Raw genomic sequence first — 22,523 nt, 5'->3', positions numbered from 1 at the left:
CGTTCATCATACGTTTCCTGGTGTTTCCTGCTTGGCAGGGGGTTGGACTCGATGGCCCTTGTGGTCTCTTCCAGCTCTATGATTCTATGATTCATACCACATTGTAACAACTTGATTTTCCTGTAAATTAAATATATGTTTTTAAAACATTTGTTGTTTAGTCGTTTAGTCATGTCCAACTCTTCGTGACCCCATGGACCAGAGCACACCAGGCACTTCTGTCTTCCACTGCCTTCCGCAGTTTAGTCAAACTCATGCTGATAGCTTCGAGAACACCATCCAACCATCTCGTCCTCTGTTGTCCCCTTCTCCTCGTGCCCTCAATCTTTCCCAACATCAGGGTCTTTTCCAGGGAGTCTTCTCATCTCATGAGGTGGCCAAAGTATTGGAGCCTCAGCTTCATGATCTGTCCTTCCAGTGAGCACTCAGGGCTGATTTCCTTAAGAATGGATACGTTTGATCTTCTTGCAGTCCATGGGACTCTCAAGAGTCTCCTCCAGCACCATAATTCAAAAGCATCAATTCGTCAACGATCAGCCTTCTTTATGGTCCAGCTCTCACTTCCATACATCACTACTGGGAAAACCATAGCTTTTGCTATACGGACCTTTGTTGGCAAGGTGATGTCTCTACTTTTTAAGATGCTGTCTAGGTTTGTCATTGCTTTTCTCCCCAGAAGCAGGCGTCTTTTCATTTCGTGGCTGCTGTCACCATCTGCAGTGATCATGGAGCCCAAGAAAGTAAAATCTCTCACTGCCTCCATTTCTTCCCCTTCTGTTTGCCAGGAGGTGATGGGACCAGTGGCCATGATCTTCGTTTTTTTTATGTTGAGCTTCAGACCATATTTTGCGCTCTCCTCTCTCACCCTCATTAAGAGCTTCTTTAAGTCCTCCTCACTTTCTGCCATCATGATTGTGTCATCAGCATATCTGAGGTTGTTGATATTTCTTCCGGCAATCTTAATTCCAGCTTGGGATTCATCCAGCCCAGCCTTTCGCATGATGAATTCTGCATATAAGTTAAATAAGCAGGGAGACAATATCCAGCCTTATCGTACTCTTTTCCCAATTTTGAACCAATCAGTTGTTCCATATCCAGTTCTAACTGTAGCTTCTTGTCCCACATAGAGATTTCTCAGGAGACAGATGAGGTGATCAGGCACTCCCATTTCTTTAAGAACTTGCCATAGTTTGCTGTGGTCGACACAGTCAAAGGCTTTTGCATAGTCAATGAAGCAGAAGTAGATGTCTTTCTGGAACTCTCTAGCTTTCTCCATAATCCAGCGCATGTTTGCAATTTGGTCTCTGGTTCCTCTGCCTCTTCTAAATCCAGCTTGCACTTCTGGGAATTCTCGGTCCACATACTGCTTGAGCCTTCCTTCTAGAATTTTAAGCATAACCTTGCTAGCGTGTAAAATGAGTGCAATTGTGCGGTAGTTGGAGCATTCTTTGGCAGTGCCCTTCTTTGGGATTGGGATGTAGACTGATCTTCTCCAATCCTCTGGCCACTGCTGAGTTTTCCAAACTTGTTGGCATATTGAGTGTAGCACCTTAACAACCTCATCTTTTAAAATTTTAAATAGTTCATCTGGAATACCATCACTTCCACTGGCCTTGTTATTTGCAGTGTTTTCTAAGGCCCATTTGACTTCACTCTCCAGGATGTCTGGCTCAAGGTCAGCAACCACACTACCTGGGGTGTACGAGCCATCCATATCTTTCTGGTATAATTCCTCTGTGTATTCTTGCCACCTCTTCTTGATGTCTTCTGCTTCTGTTAGGTCCTTTCCACTTTTGTCTTTTATTATGGTAATCTTTGTACGAAATGTTCCTTTCATATTTCTGATTTTCTTGAACAGATCTCTGGTTCTTCCCATTCTGTTGTTTTCCTCTATTTCTTTGCATTGCTCGTTTAAGAAGGCCTTCTTGTCTCTCCTTGCTATTCTTTGGAAATCTGCATTCAATTTCCTGTATCTTTCACTATCTCCCTCGCATTTTGCTTGCCTTCTCTCCCCCGCTATTTGTAAGGCCTCGTTGGACAGCCACTTTGCTTTCTTGCATTTCCTTTTCATTGGGATGGTTTTCGTTGCTGCCTCCTGTATAATATTGCGAGCCTCCATCCATAGTTCTTCAGGCACTCTGTCCAGCAAATCTAAATCCTTGAACCTGTTCCTCACTTCCACTATGTATTCATAAGGGATTTGATTTAGATTGTATCTTACCTGCCCAGTGGTTTTTCCTACTTTCTTCAGTTTAAGCTTGAATTTTGCTATAAGAAGCTGATGATCTGAGCCACAGTCAGCTCCAGGTCTTGTTTTTGCTGACTGTATAGAGCTTCTCCATCTTTGGCTGCAGAGAATATAATCAATCTGATTTCGATGCTGCCCATCTGGTGATGTCCATGTGTAGAGTCATCTCTTGTGTTGTTGGAAAAGCGTGTTTGTGATGACCAGCTTGTTCTCTTGACAGAACTCTATTAGCCTTTGCCCTGCTTCATTTTGATCTCCAAGGCCAAACTTGCCAGTTGTTCCTTTTATCTCTTGGTTCCCTACTTTAGCATTCCAATCCCCTATAATGAGAAGAACATCCTTCTTTGGTGTCACTTCTATAAGGTGTTGTAAGTCTTCATAGAATTGCTCAATTTCAGTTTCTTCAGCACCAGTAGTTGGTGCATAAACTTGGATTACTGTGACGTTAAAAGGTCTGCCTTGGATTCATATCAAGATCATTCTATCATTTTTGAGATTGCATCCCAGTACAGTTTTCGCCACTCTTTTGTTGACTATGAAGGCCACTCCATTTCTTTTATGGGTTCCTTGCCCACAGTAGTAGATATGATGGTCATCCGAACTGAATTCGCCCATTCCCGTCCATTTTAGTTCACTGATGCCCAGGATGTCAATATTTATTCTTGCCATCTCATTTTTGACCACATCCAACTTACCAAGGTTCATGGTTCTTACATTCCGGGTTCCTATGCAATATTTTCCTTTACAGCATTGGACTTTCCTTTCGCTTCCAGGCATATCCGCAACTGAGCGTCCTTTCGTCTTTGGCCCAGACGCTTCATCAGCTCTGAATCTACTTGTACTTGTCCTCCACTCTTCCTCAGTAGCATGTTGGACGCCTTCTGACCTGAGGGGCTCATCTTCCAGCGTCATAACTTTTTGGTGCCTGTTGTCTTTGTCCATGGAGTTTTCTTGGCAGGGATACTGGAGTGGCTTGCTGGTTCCTCCTCCAGGTGGATCACGATTGGTCAAAACTCTCCACTATGACCTGTTCATCTTGGGTGCCCTGCTCGGCATAGTTCATAGCTACTCTGAGCTATTCAAGCCCCTTTGCCATGGCAAGGCAGTGATCCATGAAGGGGATGGATCCATGAAGTTTAAAACATAGTACAAGAATAAAACAACAGAATACATACTTATTTATTTGATATTTGTAATCCATTTGCATTTGACTTCTTTTAAAGGCACAGGAACATCCGAGTTTTATTTTCCCATGCCCTTGGGGAACGGTCTTGCTTTGCATTTTGGATTTCATCACTTTGCAAGTCATGCCTACTTGGCTTGGTTCTTCCCTGCTTGTCTACCACTAAGGCAAACTAGCTCAGGGGGCCAAGGCGGCTCGTAAAAGCAACTTCTCCTAGTGATCTGGATGTGCATCCCACTTCTGCCTCTGATCAAAACAGGTCTGGGCAAACTTTTGAGTTGTTCTGGGAAACTGCAGCACTTGATTTCCAGGCTTCATGTACAGCAGGGCTCAACCTTGACATCTGCTTTCCAGTGTCAACATACAAAGTACTGGCAGTTTCTAGCATTGCCCAGGAACTCTAAGAAAACCAAAATTTTAAAAACAGTGCAGTTTTAAAATATTCCGTCCACCACCTTGGTTGAGAATGGCATCCAGACACAAACAGCAGCCTGCTAAGAGCAGCAGAAGAGCCTGTTGGATCAGGCCGAGGGCCCATCTCGATCATCATCTTCCCAACCAGTTCCCCACAGGAATCCTGCAAGAAGGACCCCAGAGCAACAGCAGAGCTCCCCCCACCCCACGCTACTTGCACATTCAGAGGCACATTCTGAACCGTTAAGGCAGAACATAGCTATTGTGACTAGTAGCCATTGACAGCCTTAGGCACATTAATTTCTCTAATCCTCCTTTAAAGCCATCCAAGTTGGTGGCCTTCACTACTGCTTGTGGGACCCAGCTGCCCCAAGTCCACACTCAGGGCAATCCAAAAAGGAATTCCATAGTAAAAACAGAGGGGCAACTCAAGAAGCAAAGTCCAGAAACAGTCTAAGGTCAAGACAGAGAAAACCCCTGTTCTGACAAGTTTGTTTCACCATCCTGGGTCCAAATTTGATTACAGTATCTTAAGATGTCTAAATCATAGAACTGTAGAGTTGTAAGGGACCACAAGAGTCATCTCGTCGAACCCCCTGCAATGCAGGAATCTTTTTGCCCAGCTTGGGGCTTGAACCTGCATCCCTGGGATGGTGGTGGTGGTGGTTGTTTTTATTAATTTCTATTATTTATAAGCCACCCATCTGATAGGGTTGCCCCAGCCACTCTTGGCAGCTCCCAACAAAAAATAGTAAAAACACAGTTACAACATCAAACACTAAAAACTTTAAGAGTCTCATGCTCTACCAACCGAGCTACGCAGATCAAGCAAGCACACAGACAACAAGATTAGATTTCTTCTCCACCTCTCTATTTTGAGGTCCCTGAGTGGGTATCAACAACTCAAAAATACAATATTAAAACTAGTTAAGACCAATTATGATCAAAAGAATAGGGCATGTTCCAAAATATACCTCTAGATGAGCCTTTGGTCTGATCCAGAAGGGCTGAGTAACAGCAAAGGAGAGCTGCTTCCTTCATGCTCAGCCTGTGCACTTCCTGAAAGCATTGGACTGGCCTATGTGGGAAGCAGGATGCTGGGCCAGAGAGGCTTTGAGCCTGATCCTGCACGGCTCCTTTGGTGTTATTGCTGTTGCTGAGACACATCCACCGCAGGGACGTCTAGCAGCCACTCCTCCTGCTCCTTCCTATGGCAGCAGATCATGGAGTTTCCAAGTTCAGAGGCAATATACCATTGAATATTGGTTTATCAGAGGCAAATGCTTGATGTCCTGCTTTGTGGGTAGCCTGGAGGAAGCTTCTTGGCCACTGTGGGAAGGAGGTTGGAGCCCAGACCAGATGATCCAGAAGGACTCCTCTCACGGTGACCCTTTCTTTCTCTGCCTGCCCATTCCCCGTCCCCCGGCACAGTCTGAACCTGAGCAACAGCGATATCCTCACTGTCTATGATGGAGACGATGTCAGCACCCACATCTTGGGACACTACCTGGGCAGCAGTGGGCCTCAGAAACTCTACTCCTCCACGCCAGACTTGACCATCCAGTTCCACTCGGACCCGGCTGGGCTCATCTTTGGAAAAGGGCAGGGATTTATCATGAACTACATTGGTGGGTGCCTGGAAGGGTGCCCAGAGGCCTCGCCACCTCCTGGCCTGGAAAGGGCAAAGCTGGGGGAGGGGCTGACTGTGCAAGATGCAGAGGCTCACTGGAGATGGGTGAGGAGCCCATGACCCGCCAGGCTTTCTTGGAGTTAAACTCCCATCAGCCTTAGCAGCCAGAGAGGGAGCTGGGAGTTGCATTTCGGCAACATTGGTAGGGCGACAGCTCCCTGCTCCCCACTCTGTAACCTTTAAGAACCAGCAGTTTAACTTGTTCAAGCTCCAGCCAAGAGGGACTTGAAATGTGTTTGGGGGCAGCTCCCTCCATTTGTCCTTTAACTGGGGAGGAGAGAGAGAACCCCATCTGCATTTCCCACTTGGCAGCCTCAAGACGTTGACAGCATAGAGCCCTTTCTATCAGCAACAGCGCTGATTTCTTCCTCCTCTGACTTTGCCCCTCCCTCTCACCAGGGAGGGTGTTGCAAGCCACAGGAGCCAACTCCTAAGAGCCATTGTCCCTTTGGGGGGCCCCCTAAAATATTTGAGGGGGCCAGGGGCTGCCAGAGTTGATGGGCATTGCCATTCAAGTGGTGTGTGGGTGTGTGCCGCATCTTGTGATGGATTATGTGGGGTGGGGCCTACTTGCCCCCCCCCCATATTTTATTCAAGTTGGCATCCCTGCTGCAAGCTCTCTGTGATGTCACAGAATGCTCTAAGCAGGGCGCATCCCATCACCGGGGCAGCTCTTCTGGAGACGGGGCCATCCAAGCTGTGTGCACAAGCTCCTTAAAGGAGGCAAAATGTTCTGTTAGAGAAGCCCAGGTTGAGGCAGCCCAGATTTTGAGAGTTCCACCTCCAGCTTCTCTAGAACTTGATGTTTCCTGCAGCTGTCAAATAGCTGCCAAGAGGGTATTTGAGGGGCTTGAGGGGCAGGGTCCAACTGTGTACCCAGCTGCTTCTTAACTGCAAGTTCTCTTTCCGGGTACAGAAGTGTCGCGGAATGACTCCTGTTCAGACTTGCCTGAAATCCAGAACGGCTGGAAGACCACATCTCACACAGAACTTGTTCGTGAGTCCAAGATCACCTACCAGTGTGACCCAGGCTACGACATTGTCGGGAGTGACACCCTCACCTGCCAGTGGGACCTCAGCTGGAGCAGCGACCCGCCCTTCTGTGAGAAAAGTATGGGCTTCGCAATGTAGGCAAGGGTGGCATGACCTGTGCTGACTCCGCGTCTGCCCTGCTCCTGACTCTTAACACGTCTTTCCTCGTGGTTTGAGGAACCCTCCCTGCATCTGCCATGTAAGAGAGAGCCTTCCACCTTGCAGAGCAGAGCTGAGGGGGCTCCCCCAGTTTACACAGTACGATCTCATCTTACACAGAGGTATGCCCAAGTCCTTTGGAGCTGCCCAGCAAGTCGGGGGAGAGCTTAAAAGCTCTTTTTGCAGCAGGTAACTCAAGAGGAACCAGCACAAAGGGAGCTTTTAAGGCCTCTGCCTTGCTTGGAGGTTAAGGCCAGCGTGTCAGAATAGGACCTGGGAGGCCAGGGTTTGAATCCCCACTCAGCCATATGGAACTCGCTGGTTGACCTTGGGTGCTGGTCCCTGCCTCTCAGCCTAGCCTACCTTGCAGGGTTGCTGTGAGGATTAAATGAGGAGTGGGGAGAAGTGTGTGTGCCACCTGGAACTCCTTGGAGAGAAAATGTGGGGTGCAGTAAATAACTATCAAGGGCCTCTTAGCACACCAGGTCCAGAAGCCCAGTGATCTTCGCAGGAGATCTCACGGGAACTCCAACAGTCTCGTCTTGAGCTCTCCGCCTTGCTTGGATTCAACTTGTGCCATTTCAAGCAGCTGGTCTTCAGCCCCATGTAGCTGAGATCACACCAGTTCAATGTGCATAAAATGTGACCGCCCTGAGCAGCCTCTGCTGGGGATGCCCAGGACCCGCTTTGGATTGCTGTGCAGGTGCAAGAAGGGGTTGAGTGAACAAAGATGCCTTGCCATTTGGCAGCTAGAAGCCCCAGCTCAGCCAGCTGTGGTTTCTGCTATGCGTGTTATTATTGTCATTCTGATCTGCTTTCCTCAAAAAGTGACCCCCAGAAAAACATACAAAAACACTGTCTGAAACCAAGCATAGCAACCCAACCAATAAAAACCTGAAAATACAGCTCTACAGATAAATGGCAATTCTTACACATCCCAGTACATTAAATGAGGCACTCCTGGAAGAAGCGGACCATTTGGATCCCTTCCAGTTGGGATTCAGGCCTCATCATGGGACTGAAACTGCCTTGGTTGCACTGGTCAACGATCTCCGGCAGGCTAGGGACAAAGGTGAGAGCTGTTTCCTAGTTCTGCTGGATCTCTCAGCGGCCTTTGATACCATCGACCATAACATCCTTCTAGACCGTCTAGAGGAGCTGAGAGCTGGGGGCACTGTTACACAGTGGTTCCGCTCCTTCCTCCTGGGCTATGTTCTGAAAGTGGAGGGTGAGTGTTCAGACCCCTAGGCCCTCACTTGTGGGGTGCTTCAGGGTTCTGAGCTCTCCCCATGCTTTTTAACATCTACATGAAGCTGCTGGGAGAGATCACCAGGGTGTTTGGGCTGGGTGTCCATCAATATGCGGAAGATACCCAGCTCTATCTCTCTTTCAAATCAGAACCAGTGAAGGCGGTGAAGGTCCTGTGTGAGTGTCTGGAGGTGGTTGGAGGATGGATGGTGGCTAACAGATTGAGGTTGAATCCTGACAAAATAGAAGTACTGTTTTGGGGGACAGGAGGCGGGCAGGTGTGGAGGACTCCCTGGTCCTGAATGGGGTAACTGTGCCCCTGAAGGACCAGGTGCGCAGCCTGGAAATCATTTTGGACTCACAGTTATCCATGGAGGCGCAGGTCAATTCTGTGTCCAGAGCAGCTGTCTACCAGCTCCATCTGGTACGCAAGCTGAGACCCTACCTGCCCGCGGACTGTCTTGCCAGAGTGGTGCATGCTCTGGTTATCTCTCACTTGGACTACTGCAGTGCGCTCTACGTGGGGCTACCTTTGAAGGTGACCCGGAAACTACAACTAATCCAGAATGCAGCAGCTAGACTGGTGACTGGGAGTGGCCGCCAAGACCACAATAACACCAGTCTTGAAAGACCTACATTGGCTCCCAGTACGTTTCCGAGCACAATTCAAAGTGTTGGTGCTGACTTTTAAAGCCCTAAACAGCCTCGGTCCAGTATACCTGAAGGAGCATCTCCTACCCCACCATTCTAGACTGAGGTCCAGTGCCGAGGACCTTCTGGCGGTTCCCTCCCTGCAAGAAGTGAGGTTACAAAGAACCAGGCAGAGGGCCTTCTCGGTAGTGGCACCTGCCCTGTGGAACGCCCTCCCACCAGATGTTAAAGAGAATAACAACTACCAGACTTTTAGAACACATCTGAAGGCAGACCTATTTAGGGAAGCTTTTAATGTTTGATGAATTACTGTATTTTAATATTTTGTTGAAAGCCGCCCAGAGTGGCTGGGGAAGCCCAACCAGATGGGTGGGGTATAAATAAATTATTATAATTATAATTATATTGAAACCTTTCAAACTGAAGGGTGAAAAGGCATCAGATTACAAAGCTTTCATGGGGACTAGAAGCATTTCAAACCGGAAATCCTCCACATCCTACAATACTGCAAGCTAGAGAGACCAACTCTTGCCATGGATGCCCCCAGTTCTCATCTAACTCTGTTCCTTTCTCTCCTCTAGTTATGTACTGCACAGACCCTGGGGAGGTGGAGCACTCAGCCCGTTTGATTTCTGACCCCGTGCTCTTGGTCGGGACCACAATCCAGTACACCTGCAATCCGGGCTTCGTTCTTGAAGGAAGTTCTCTCCTGACTTGTTACAGCCGCGAGACAGGGACACCCATCTGGACCTCAAGGCTGCCCCACTGTGTTTGTACGTTGGGCTCTTTACCCCTCTGAATGCAAAACTCACACACTTCCTGGAAACGAGAAGCCACGGTTGAGTTGTGGGGGACTGCAACCCCTGTGGGTTGGCATTTGAATATAAATACAAGAATACCATATGAAGCTGCCTTCAACAGGTCCAGGTCCTTGATAGATTTGGGCTCAAAAAGATCTCTTTTAACCAGCAGGAGCTCCCTTCAAGGCCTCGGATGGAGAGGGCTCTTCCATATCATCTAGAATCGTAGAATTGAAGAGTTTGAGGTGACTGGGGGTCATCTAGTCCAACCCCCAGCAATGCAGGAATCTCAGCTAAAGCATCCCTGACAGATGGCCATATGACCTCTGCGTAAAAATTTCTGTTTTTGTCATTTGAATCCATTGGTTTTAGGCCCTACCCTCAAGCTTGCTCCGTCTTCTGTGTGACAGCCCTTCATATATTTGAAGATGGTGATCTGCAAATATGGTGCCAGAAATCTTTTTTCCCTGGATATGCCAGGAACTGAGCCAAATTATAGCATCAAATCAATATTTGTTGCCAGCAAGTGGTTGGATGAGCCCTCCAAAAGACAGGTGGAGAAGCACTTGGCTCACACCTGCAAACAGCTGCCAAAAGGTGCTCCAAGCCCACAGGTTAATTTGTGGCCTTTGCTGTGAGAAAACCCTTGTTCTTCACAGGGAAGGTTGCAAGGCAATGTTTCTAACACATTTGTGGGGCAGGAGAGGCAGAGCAGCACTGCTTATGTGGAGCCAGTCTTGCTTGAGCCGCTGGGAAAAAACACTCTCTGTCTCTTTTTTTTTTTTTTTTAATGATTTTTATTAAGGTTTCAATAAAAAGTTAGACAGAAAAACATAAAAAAGAAATACACAAATACACAATACATAATTCAAAAAAAGAAGAAAAACACAAAAAACAAAGAACAGAAAAAAGAAACAGAGCAATTAAAAACAATATCACTTTTTCATTTCCGTTTTTAAATTTACTTATTTTCTGGACTTCCTCATACCTCCCTCTTTTGTGTTCCAGTCCAAATTGTTTGTCCAGCAATTTCTTTTCCACTTTTTTAATCCCAATCTTTAATCTTAATGTAATATAACATCAAAATTTTACCTCTTAAGTACCAAATTTCCATTTCCTTAGACTTCTTTAATCCTAATCTTTAATCTTAATCTATCTATAACTTTATCCTGTACAGCTGGAAACCACTTATTTTCAATCCAACATCACTCTAACATTCATTAATTTTACAGTGTTTCTGTAGATAATCTTTGAATTTCTTCCAATCTTCCTCCACCGACTCTTCTCCCTGGTCACGGATTCTGCCAGTCATTTCCGCCAGTTCCATATAGTCCATCAGTTTCATCTGCCATTCCTCCAGCGTGGGAAGTTCTTGTGTCTTCCAATACTTTGCGATAAGTATTCTTGCTGCTGTTGTTGCATACATAAAGAAAGTTCTATCCTTTTTTAACACCATTTGGCCGACTATGCCCAGGAGAAAGGCCTCTGGTTTCTTAGGGAAGGTATATTTAAATACCTTTTTTAAATCATTATATATCATTTCCCAGAAAGCCTTAATCTTTGGGCACGTCCACCAAAGGTGAAAAAATGTACCTTCAGTTTCTTTACATTTCCAACATTTGTTATCGGGCAAATGATAGATTTTTGCAAGTTTGACTGGGGTTATGTACCACCTGTATATCATTTTCATAATATTCTTTCTTAAGGCATTACATGCCGTAAATTTCATACCTGTGGTCCACAACTGTTCCCAGTCAGCAAACATAATGTTATGTCCAACATCTTGTGCCCATTTAATCATAGCCGATTTTACCGTTTCATCCTGAGTGTTCCGTTTCAGCAGCAAGTTATACATTCTTGACAAATTCTTAGTTTTGGGTTCTAACAATTCAGTTTCTAATTTTGATCTTTCCACCTGGAAGCCAATTTTCTTGTCCAATTTAAATGCCTCCATTATCTGAAAATAATGAAGCCAGTCTCGCACTTTATTTTTTAATTTTTCAGAACTCTGCAATTTCAGTCTATCTCCATCTTGTTCCAAAATTTCCCAATATTTCGGCCATTTGACCTCCATATTGACCTTTTTCAAGGCTTTTGCTTCCATTGGTGACAGCCACCTTGGGGTTTTGTTTTCTAATAAGTCCTTATATCTTATCCAAACATTAAACAGCGCTTTCCTGACAATGTGGTTTTTGAATGCTTTATGTGCTTTGACCTTATCATACCATCCTTATGGTATGCCATCCTTATGGTATGGCATCCTTATGCATGCCATCCAAATACATTGTTAAAACCTTCTAAGTCCAAAATGTCAGTGTTTTCAAGAAGTAGCCATTCTTTCAACCAGCAAAAAGCTGCTGATTCATAGTAAAGTTTAAGGTCTGGCAGGGCAAATCCACCTCTTTCCTTTGCATCCGTTAGTATTTTAAATTTTATTCTGGGCTTCTTGCCCTGCCAGACAAATTTAGAAATATCTTTCTGCCACCTCTTGAAACAATCCATTTTGTCCACGATTTGCAAAGTTTGAAACAAAAACAACATTCTAGGCAATACATTCATTTTTATCGCAGCAATACGGCCCAGCAGTGAAAGCTTCAAATTTGACCAAATTTCTAAATCTTTTTTCACTTCAGACCAACATTTTTCATAGTTATCTTTAAATAAGTTCCCATTTTTTGCTGTCATGTTAATCCCCAGGTATTTAACTTTCTTAACCACTGTTAAACCTGTCTCATTCTGAAACCTCTCTCTTTCAATCGGTGTTAAATTTTTCTCTAAAACCTTGGTTTTTGACTTGTTCAATTTAAATCCTGCCACTTGACCAAATTCTTGAATCAGTTCTAAAACCCTTTTAGTACTAGATTCTGGCTCCTGTAACGTCAGTACTAAGTCATCTGTGAATGCTCTCAATTTGTACTGTTTAGTTCCGACCTGTATACCTTTAACCAACTGGTCCCTTCTAATCATATTCAGCAGAACCTCCAGGACTGAAATAAAAAGAAGTGGGGAAATTGGGCAACCTTGTCGTGTCCCTTTTTCAATTTTAAGTTCTTCCGTCACAACATTATTTACAATTAGTTTAGCCTTTTGTTCTGAATAAATTGCACTTATACCATTCTCAAAACCTTGGCCTACCCCCATACCCTGTAGATTCTTCTTCATAAAATTCCAAGAAATGTTGTCAAAGGCTTTCTCCGCGTCTACAAATATCAAAACTGCTTTAGTGTTTATGTTCACTTCTAATTTTTCCAAAATATCAATTATATTCCTCAAATTGTCAGACAAATGTCTTCCTGGGAGAAAGCCCGCTTGGTCTTTGTGAATCTCTTCCATCAACACTTTTTTAAATCTCTTAGCCAAAATATCTGCAAAAATTTTGTAATCCACATTAAGTAATGTTATAGGGCGGTAGTTCTTAAGCTGTGTCTTTTCAGTCTCTGTTTTCGGTACAAGTGTAATATATGCTTCTTTCCACAACTCTGGTGCTCTTTTCCCCTCCATTATTTCGTTGCAGACCTCTTTCAAAGGTTGAATTAACCATTCTTTTAAAGATCTGTAGTATCTAGAAGTCAAGCCGTCTGGTCCTGGAGATTTACCCAATTGCATATTCTGAATGGCACCTTCTATTTCCTGTTCAGTTATTTTATGATTCAAAATTAATTTATTTTCTTGAGATATTTTTTGTAATCTATTTGTTTTCAAAAATTGGTCTAAGTCTGTTTCTTTCAATGGCCCTTGAGTGTATAATCGTTTAAAATACCTCTGGAAACAACTTCTGATCTCTGCAGGGTTCTGCATGTTTCTTCCTTCCACTTCTAAGTTCGTAATTGTATTTAGTTTTTGTCTCTTTTTCATTTGCCATGCCAACAGTTTACCACATTTATTGGCTGACTCAAAAGTCTTTTGTCTCATTTGTTTAATTTTCCATTCTATTTCCTGATTCATCATTTTCATATATTGTACTTGATATAACTTTAACTCTCTCAGAATCTCTTGAGATTTTGGATTTACTCTCAGTCTTTTTTCACTTTCCTTTATTTTGTCCATTATCTTATCCTTCTTCTCATTTTGAATTCTTTTCTTTACTGCATTCTGTTGTATTAAGAACCCTCTCATAACCGCTTTACTTGCGTCCCAGATTACTCTTTTCTCCACGTTGGTACTGAGGTTTATCTCGAAATAATCTCTCAGGGGTTTTTGGGCCTTCTTAAGTACTTCTTTATCTCTAAATAAGGTGTCATTCATCTTCCATCTGAAGGAGCCAGTTGGTGTTAGTCTCATTTCCATCTTAACAGCATTATGGTCGGAGCAAGTTTCCACCTTTCTTGTCTTTGGTGCCATTCCTCTAGTTATCCAAATTTGGTCAATTCTTGTCCATGTCATTTTGGCTTCGGAAAAGAAAGTTCCCTCTTTAGCCATGGGGTTTCTTATTCTCCAAATGTCAACTAAATCCAAGTTGTCTGTCATGTCAAAAAAAGTTTTCGGTAGTCTACCATCCTTGGTGACTACCTGTCTTTGTGCCTTGTCCATGTATGTGGATACCACTCCATTCATATCTCCCATCAAAATCATGTTGTAATCCATATGGTCCATCAGGGTCTCATGCAACTTCTTAAAAAATTCAGATTTCCCGTCATTTGGTGCGTAGATTCCTACTATCAAAAAATTTTCTCCTTGTGTTTGAATTTCAATTGCCACAAATCTTCCTTGGTCATCTTTAAAAACAAATTTCGGTGATAATCTGTCCTTTGCATAAATCACAACCCCTCTTTTTTTAACTTTGTCCGATGAAATAAACTCCTGACCAAGTCTTTTATTTATCAACAATTTCCTGTGTAATCTTGTTATATGTGTTTCTTGTAAACAAATTAAGTCCAATTGTTCCTTTTTTAATATATGAAATACTGATTTCCTTTTCTGAGGGGAATTCAAACCATGACAGTTCCAAGTTAGTAGTTGCAGGGCCATGATGTTATTGTTTTAGTTCTCCTCCTACTGCACCTAGTGCCTGTTCCTCTTCCGTCGGTGGTATCGCTTTTTTCGAACGGTCTTTTGGTTCCGGAGATAGTCCTTTTTGTAGGTCTTCTCCGTGGTCTCTCCAGAATTTGTCTTTGTCGTCTTCCGATCTTATTTTCCTCTTCTTTCCTTTGTAGCTAAAAGATAGGCCTTGAGGAAATTCCCACCTAAAGTTAATACTGTTTCTTCTCAGCAAAATAACCAAATCTTTGTAGTTTGATCTGAGATCCAGAAGGTGTTTCGGAATGTCTTTAAATATCTCAACTCTTGTCTGATGTATTTCCAGTGTTTTCTGGAAATGCAAACCCAGGATCTTATCCCTCTCTTCTTTTGTTCGAAGAGTGATCAAACAGTCTCTCACCTTCTTCTCTCCTCTTTTTCCAAGTCTGAAAGCGTTTACTATTTTAAAGCTGTCTTTTACCAATTCTGGATTCCAAAAGTCAGAAAATTCCTGCATGAGAAATTCAGCTAGATTGTCCTTCTCCACTTCAGGTACCGATCTGACCCGTAAATTCACTTGTTTTTCCTTCAACTCAATCATAGACAGGGTCAATTTATGGTCTTCCAATTGTTTATGTAATGATGGTATTTTCTCTTGAACCTCTTTAACCTCTGTGACAGATGTTGTAGCAATTTCTTTGGCCTCCTCGGCAATCTGGCGTACTGAAGCCGATTCCTCTAGTAATTTCTGAATAGTCTCTGTATTAGTATTTACTTTCTGGCCCAAATTATTTAAACTTGCTGTATTCTGATTAATACTTATTGTATTTTGATCAATCTTATCAGATGCCTCTGCTACTTGTTGACTTATTCTATTCAGAGATTCATTAACTTTAGCCAAAACTTGAGCAAAGGTATCATCACTTGCCATACCTTTAACTCTAGGTTGTGCCGGTGGGGCTGCTGTTGGAATCCCAGAGGCGCCAGAGGTCGAAGGTCTCCTTTGTAGTCCACCTTCTGTTCGCAAAACTCTGCCTGACCTTGTTGCCTGTAACGCTTCTAGTTTCTCTTTTCCATCTGCCATACCCCTTTAGATAAAGCTCAAGGTCAGTCACACAATTAAATTCAAACTTGTTTTGAAGTGGAAAGTTCCAACAGAGCCGTGTGAGAAAATCCTCAGACCAGTTGAAATTATATATTTTAATATTTTATTAAACTAAAGATTGGGTTTAAAAAAGTGGAATAGAAACTGCTGGACAAATAATGTAGATTGGAATACAAAATAGGGAGGTATGAGGAAGTCCAGAAAATAAGTAATTTAAAATTGGGAATGGAAAAGAGAGTTGGTTTTTAATTGTTATGTTTTGTGTTTTTATTGTTAAATTTTGTTTTGTTTTTTCATGTGTGTTGTTTTTCTTTTTTCTTTGTTTAAAACTTTAATAAAAATTATTTAAAAAAAAAAAAAGAGAAAATCCTCAGACCAGCTACGGTTTCAATTGTAACTAATTGTAACAATTCCAAGTTCCACTAGGGGGACACTGTAACAGTCAGAAAAGTTCTTAAGTACTTTACTTCTTTTTTTAAATCCCCCCAGTTTGTCAGGAAGATAACAATCTATCTAAAACAGTTACTTTAAGACCAGGAGATGTTTATCCACAATATTGTATCAAAATTGTATTTCCTGTGCAGGACTAGCTGTCAAAATATATTTAAAGACAGTGCCTCTTCTCCATTTTTAGATTGCCTCTGGGAATCCGTTCCCAAGGAATTGAGCGATGGTTTTATCTCCTTTATTTTTCACTTCTTCATAAAGAAATAACATTCCAAAGTTCCCCCCCTTTTCCCTCAAATTAAGGGGGGAAAAGTCCAGGTTAGATGATTGGATTAAAGTCCGTTAATGCGTCTTTTTCTAAGCTTCCGCTTTCAAGTTCAATGCTTTGTTCTATCTACAATAGAGAGAGGCAGACTTCCTTTTTATACCTCTCCGCTTTCGGCCGAATTCTCAATTTGTACAGTTCCAGTTGCATTAAATCCTACTCACGGATCGTTGATTTTCAAGCCGAATTTCCAAGGAAAAAAGGCAGCGCTCTCCGGTCACAGCTCGCGGCTTCACTCCACAAAAGAAGCAGACAGCCCACAGCACAGCGCTCCTTCCCCCGCTCCGATTCCGAACCCGTTGCCGGGCTCTTTACCGGGTTGGGGGGCGCCAAATGTGCCCGCTGGGTCCCAAGTTCACAGGCTTCCCCCGCCTGTGATTTCCAGGGTCCCCCGCTGCGCCAAAGCGGGATCCGACCCTATTTTTCGCAGAGCGATTTCCTCCGATCGAGGAAATCCGCCATTAACCGCTGGCGCCACCTCCGGAAGTCTCTGTCTCATGCAGTGTGGCATGAGGACCTGGGAGACCAGAGTTCAAATCCCGGATTTGGCCGTGAGCCTTGGGCCAGCCATTGCCCCTCCCAGCCTAACCTGCCTCACAGGTGGGAGCTAAGTGCAAGAAATAAATCCATGCACCCTGAACCAAAGAAGCTTCATGCAGACCAGATTTGGAGGGGGAAAGAATGTTCAAAGGCTTCCTCCTCTGTGTGTTTCCTCCTAGCTGAAGAATCCCTCGCCTGTGAGAACCCAGGCCTACCAGAAAACGGATACCAGATCCTCTACAAGCGCCTTTACCTGCCTGGGGAGTCCCTGACATTCATGTGCTATGAGGGTTTTGAGCTCATCGGAGAAGTCACCATCAAGTGTATTCTGGGACAGCCCTCCCGCTGGAGTGGGCCACTCCCTGTCTGCAAAGGTACTGTCCCCTGGAAAGAGAGAGGGGCCAGGATGCAGCCGCTTGCTTGCTTGCTTGCTTGCTTGCTTGCCTGCCTGCCTCGTTTCCCTCATCTTCTCTGGGGCAGCCTCTGGATCCAGCAGCCCCAAGCTAACCTACCTGCCTTTCTCTTTCAGTGAATCAAGACAGCTTTGAGCATGCCTTAGAAGGTGAGCAGAATATTTTCATGGGCTCCCCGAGTTCCAGAGTCAACAGGACCCAGATTAGTTTTCCTTTGGAGTTTCTGTCATGTGTGCTTTATTGGCAAATCCATTAGGAAACAAAAAGTTTATTAAGATGCAAAAAAGAAAAAAGTAAGATCTTTTAAGAAAAAGATATTCCTAAGAAAAAATTACAGGAAATCAGCAAATTCCCCAACAGAGCAAGAGAGCAAAGATTAAATGCAGTCCTCTGCTCCTTCTTCTAAGCCCATTCCCCAAAGATTCCCACTTCCCTAAAGATGGCTCTCAATGGCTACCAGCCGCAGTGACTGTGCTCTGCCTCAACAGGTGGGGAGAGCGCTCTTGTGCTTGGAGCTGCATGTAGGCTTACCTCTGGCGGGCCACTGTAAGAACAGGGTACTGGACTAGATCAGCCACCTGTTCTTATAGCATCTCCTTGTCCATCAAATGCTCCCCGCAGAGGCCCCAGGAGCAAGGAATTAGGGAGCTTTCAATTTGCCTCTCCTCTGAGATATGCATGCCTTATATCCTGCCATGGATAGCAGTTGTGGATTCCAGACCCAGGGCAATTGCTAGGTTTCCCAAGTAACTATTTAATTCCCAATGAACAAACACAGAAAATATGCATTCCATGTAATATGCGTACAAGATCCCATTCCTTCACAGCCTGCCTACATTGGGATGGGTGACAGCTGACATTCTCCCAGCCACGGCCCAGTAAGCAGGAGTCAGGGAGATGGCAAGCAACCTGTGTGGGCAGGCAAAAAAGATCTTTGCTCTTGGAAATTACCACCAGGGTTTTCTCCGTCTTCCTGCCCGACAGAACTGTATCCTTGAGCTTGTGGATTCAGGAACTGGCTTGGAGTGCAGACCTACTTTGCTCTGGCTAAATGGAGGGCAAGAGAGCTGGGCTCTTCTCTGCAGGGGAAAGCTCTGTTGCTTTAACAGACAGTCAGTGTTTCCTCAGCGCGAGCTAATTGTGGGAAAGATTGTCTTCTGATATCTGAAGATCTGTCTTGAGTGTTAGCCATCCATCTCCCTAAGCCATGAAAGACCAGGGTGGGTGGACCTGCAGAAACTCTCACACTCGCTCAGGTGCCTATTTGGCAGCTGCCCTTTGCCCAGTCCTAGAAGGGCAGAGTTGGGAGGCAGCCTTTCCCCTCAACTTGCTTGCATTCCCCCCTGGGATGAGGCTGCTCCCAGAGGGCTCCCAGAGGGCTCCCAAAGGACACTTTGCACGGAACATGGACACCCATTTGTTTCCTGTGCCTGTTCAAAGCCTCTTAAGCACCTAGCGGTGCCCTTGGAGGGAAATCCATTTCAAGGCTAATCTCTAGTCTGCAGCTTCCATTAGGTGCTTTGGGGTGTCAGTCTTGGGTGCCCTGTAAGAGAGAATCCCATGGGGTGCTTACCTGTCCAGGATCTCACCCCGGCACTTCTCTCTTCAGTAGCTGAAGCTGCCGCAGAAACGTCCTTGGAAGGGGGGAACATGGCGCTGGCCATCTTCATCCCAGTGCTTGTGGTCTCTTTGCTGCTGGGGGGAGCATACGTCTACATCACCAGGTAGGAAGGCAGGGTGGTGGCAGGTGCCCTCTCTGGTTCGGGAGGCGTTTGGGGCGTTTGGAGGGAGGGCTCAGCTTCTGAGCCAGCTTGGCTGCTTCTGCCAGCCCACCTGTAGCTCTTGGCTTCTCAGGGACCTTTCCTCAGCACCCTTGCTCTGTCTTTGTGGCACTGTGCTCTGGGAGGTACATGTCAATCTGTGGCAAACTAATGGAGTGGGAGGAGGGGCCCTGGGGCAGCTGGCGTTCAGCCCCCTTCCAATGATCCCAAAGTCCTGGGCCATCAATGCATCATCTCCCTCAAAAGCACCCACCACAAGTGCTGCTGGAAGGGCTTGGAAAGTGTTGCTCAGTGGATCCCTTTGGACTCTGCTCTCTTGACTCTTCTCTCCGGTGTCTCTCTCTCCCCAACTCACAGGTGCCGCTACTACTCCAGCCTGCGCCTGCCCCTCATGTACTCTCACCCATATAGCCAGATCACAGTGGAGACAGAGTTTGACAACCCAATTTATGAGACAGGGGTGAGTTGACGGATTCCTGGATTGAAAGCAGCATCTTGATTTGGCTCCACGTGGAACACACAAGTCCCTGTGGAGGCAATTGTGAGGCAGACAGAGGCAGTAAATTGTCTCAGGACAGTCCTGAATGTTGCCCTCATTCAACTGCCTCGAAGAACCACAATGATGCTCCCTTGTCTTGCCCCATGTGCCATCACAGTAATTTCTGGGCCTCTCCATAGTGGCCACATGGTAAGCAGAGTCACTGGATGAAATGAGCTGCCCTTTCCAAGGTTACAGCTTGGGTTTATTTGCTCAAGAGACTTGCCGTTGGTAGTCTGAGAACAAGGCATGACATCCAGCCTCACTGCATGCTTCCAGTCTGTGGTCCTACTAGTGGCAGCAGCAGCAGTCCACAACCATCTTCCTCTCTTTCGGCCTTCAGTGAGGAGTCCCCATCCCTCATCCTGATTGCCAGCATTCTGTCAAAGATGACAGGCAGTTTTCTCTCAGTGCTTAGCATGTCTGTGAATGTACCGTGACATCAGAGCGGGCCAACCAATGGAGGAGCTGCCATACCCTAAAGGGGTTGCCTTTTATGGAGAGTGAAGCTGTGTGACTCCTTCCTCCTGCCCCAAACTTTTAAAAGTTAACATGAATTTAAATCCTCAAGAATGTAAAATCTCAACAACAACAAAACATTGGTTTTTAAAAACCCTGAGAAGTATTCAGAGTGCAGAGGCCTCCTGAAATAAAATAGTTCTGACCAGGTGTCTGAAGCTCTAAGCAATTTCCCCTGCTGAAAAGACATAGCTGGCACCCTTTTTGGAGCAAAGGCAGCCGTTGACCAGAGTCTGTTTTCTTTCCCCAGGAAACACGAGAATATGAAGTATCCATATAAAGTTGACCTCGTGGAACTCTCCAGACACAGCCTTGATTTCTTCTCCCAGAACTTCCTCAAGTGATAAATGTCCAGTGGAGTTTGGCTGAGAGCTTGACCATGTTGCTCCTTCTCCTTTTGCCACCTTCCTCTCCATCTTGAAGTCTTCTCCAGTTATGTTCCCAGTAGTATCACGGTTGGGTGCTGCACTCAAGATTTGCAGGCTCTGGAGCTAATCCCTGCTCACCAAGGCAACCTCCTGTATGACTGCATAAAAAATAACACTGTGGTGCATTCGTTGTGTATTGTGAGTTGGGGTTTTCCTTACTGTCGCTTAAAAAGGAAGCTGCTTCTGGTCCCTGAGTGAGCTGGGCAACGCCAGGTCCAGTGGGCAGAGGGATCTCTTCTCATGGCAGCCACTGCGCTCCCCCCCCCCCCCCCCCCGGAACTTGGTGCTGTGTTTTCCTCTGTTTGAGCTGCTGGAAGAGAAAGTGGGGCCAACTTGTAGAGGAGCTTGGAAAGCCACTGGTGACTACCTGAAGAGCAACAGTGACAAAATGATGAAAATCGTGTGTTGAAATCTCGTCCCATTTTTGTCTTGAATCATGGATGTAAAGCAGTGTAAAATGGCCAGCTAGGGGGTGGTTTGGCTAGGGAAGGCAGAGAAAAATGTCTCTGGAAGCTGGACAGCAGATTGGTGAATTACTCGCAGCTGGTCTTACCTGCCTTCAAAGAATTCTGTGGCTGCTGCTTAAGTCTGCTGTCTGCCAACTTTTACTGTACCTCAGGGCAAAAATGGTAGTTCCAGGCTCTTTGGTTCATGTTGTAGTGTTTCTGCTGCACACATTGGAGCCAGCAACATAAGAAAACAGTGGATCTTTGGCTCCCTGAAAGGCATGTGAAGGAATGGTGTGTGGGTGTGCATTGGATTAGTGGCTTCTGAACATGGAGGAGGGAAATGCTGCATCCAGTCTTTTTTGTCTGGAATATGACAGGAAGCAGGCAGGTGACCATACTGGCAACTGTTTGGTCCCCCATCTTCAGTTCCCAAAACAGGGTATAGCAAATGCCCCATCATTCACACAAGGTTCCTGTTCAATACATCATGTTTGTGCGTGAGAAACATTGGAATTCTGAATCATCGGGATTTTGCACTGTTGGACCTTTTTTTTTGAAAAAGCCACCTGGAACAACTGCTTTAGATGAGCTAGATCAGGAGAAAGGAGTGGTCTGCAAAACACCACTTGCCTTGGGGCATGGGACAAATGCACCCGATTCCCCTTCCCACCAACTCCCTGCCTGCTTTCACACCGGAAGGCCCTGCAGTGTGGACTGTCTTTGCTCCTGGACGATTGTGCAAAGAAAGCAAACTCAAACCTGCAGCCTTTCCATAGGAACATGAAGATGGGAAGAGCACTATTTGGACTGCAGAGAAACTCTGCCCCTTTTGCCGCCCCTTCCTGCCTCCATCCAGCCTGTCCCTCTCTCAAACCATCCCTATTATTAATGGGTAACTGGAGGGGCAGCTGATGCCCCTCTTGGCATTGGCATCTTTGTAAAAATGGTGAAATTGTAACCATGGCAATGTTTTTTAAACGTCTGTTTTAGTTTAGAAACCTGGTTTGTGCGTCTCTGCAGTTGTCAAGAGTAAGGCGTAGGGGCTATTTAGTAATTTACTTTTTCCTCCCCCCCCAAAAAAAAAATATTACAGGAAAAAAGAAGAATGTGTATTTGTAATTTGCAGTGGTAAGAGGAGGGAGGGGGAAAGTGCCAAAAAAGAAAATTGTACCCAGATTTCTGTTTCCGTTCTTACCGGTCTCTTTTTATAAAATTGTTGGGATTAAATATTTTTAAGCTAAAACTTCCATGGGAGGTGGCAGAACTTAGTGTAAGTTACCTTAATAGAAATTGCACTGCTCTGTTTTTTAATGGTGAAGGCAACAAGTTGTCGGAGTTTGGGAGTGTAGCCTTTCTAGGCCTTTTTCAAGGGTAGGAAGAGCATTGCGCGGGGGGGGGGAGGAAGGAGCCAATACAGACACCGAGGGATTAATTCAGAGAAAGAGCTTTATTCTGCCATCCGGGGTAGCAGAAGGAACCTGCGTGATAATTCACAGCAAACACACCTGAAACCATTTTTACAAGCAGTTTATATCCATCTTCCAGATCCCCCTTTCCCACTCCCAATCTTATGAGTTTGCACACAATGTTGGCAGAA

General features: G+C 45.1%; 1 protein-coding gene across 1 annotated transcript in view; it reads left to right on the top strand.

Annotated features, from left to right (window-relative positions):
- The window catches only part of SEZ6L (seizure related 6 homolog like), a 130,089-nt gene extending 107,920 nt beyond the window's left edge, over positions 1-22,169 (top strand). The window contains 8 exon segments of the mRNA XM_080986588.1: positions 5,277-5,473; positions 6,452-6,646; positions 9,207-9,398; positions 16,978-17,172; positions 17,328-17,360; positions 18,821-18,935; positions 19,350-19,452; positions 20,300-22,169. Of these exon segments, the coding sequence (XP_080842714.1) occupies positions 5,277-5,473; positions 6,452-6,646; positions 9,207-9,398; positions 16,978-17,172; positions 17,328-17,360; positions 18,821-18,935; positions 19,350-19,452; positions 20,300-20,329 (1,060 nt within the window). The 3' untranslated portion in view covers positions 20,330-22,169.
- The last annotated feature ends 354 nt before the right edge of the window (positions 22,170-22,523 follow it).

Source organism: Podarcis pityusensis, assembly GCF_964106645.2.
Source record: "Podarcis pityusensis genome assembly, chromosome: 16".
Lineage (NCBI taxonomy): Eukaryota > Metazoa > Chordata > Lepidosauria > Squamata > Lacertidae > Podarcis > Podarcis pityusensis.
The sequence above is the reverse complement of the archived record's forward strand: the minus strand, read 5'-3'. Positions and strand labels throughout refer to the sequence as shown.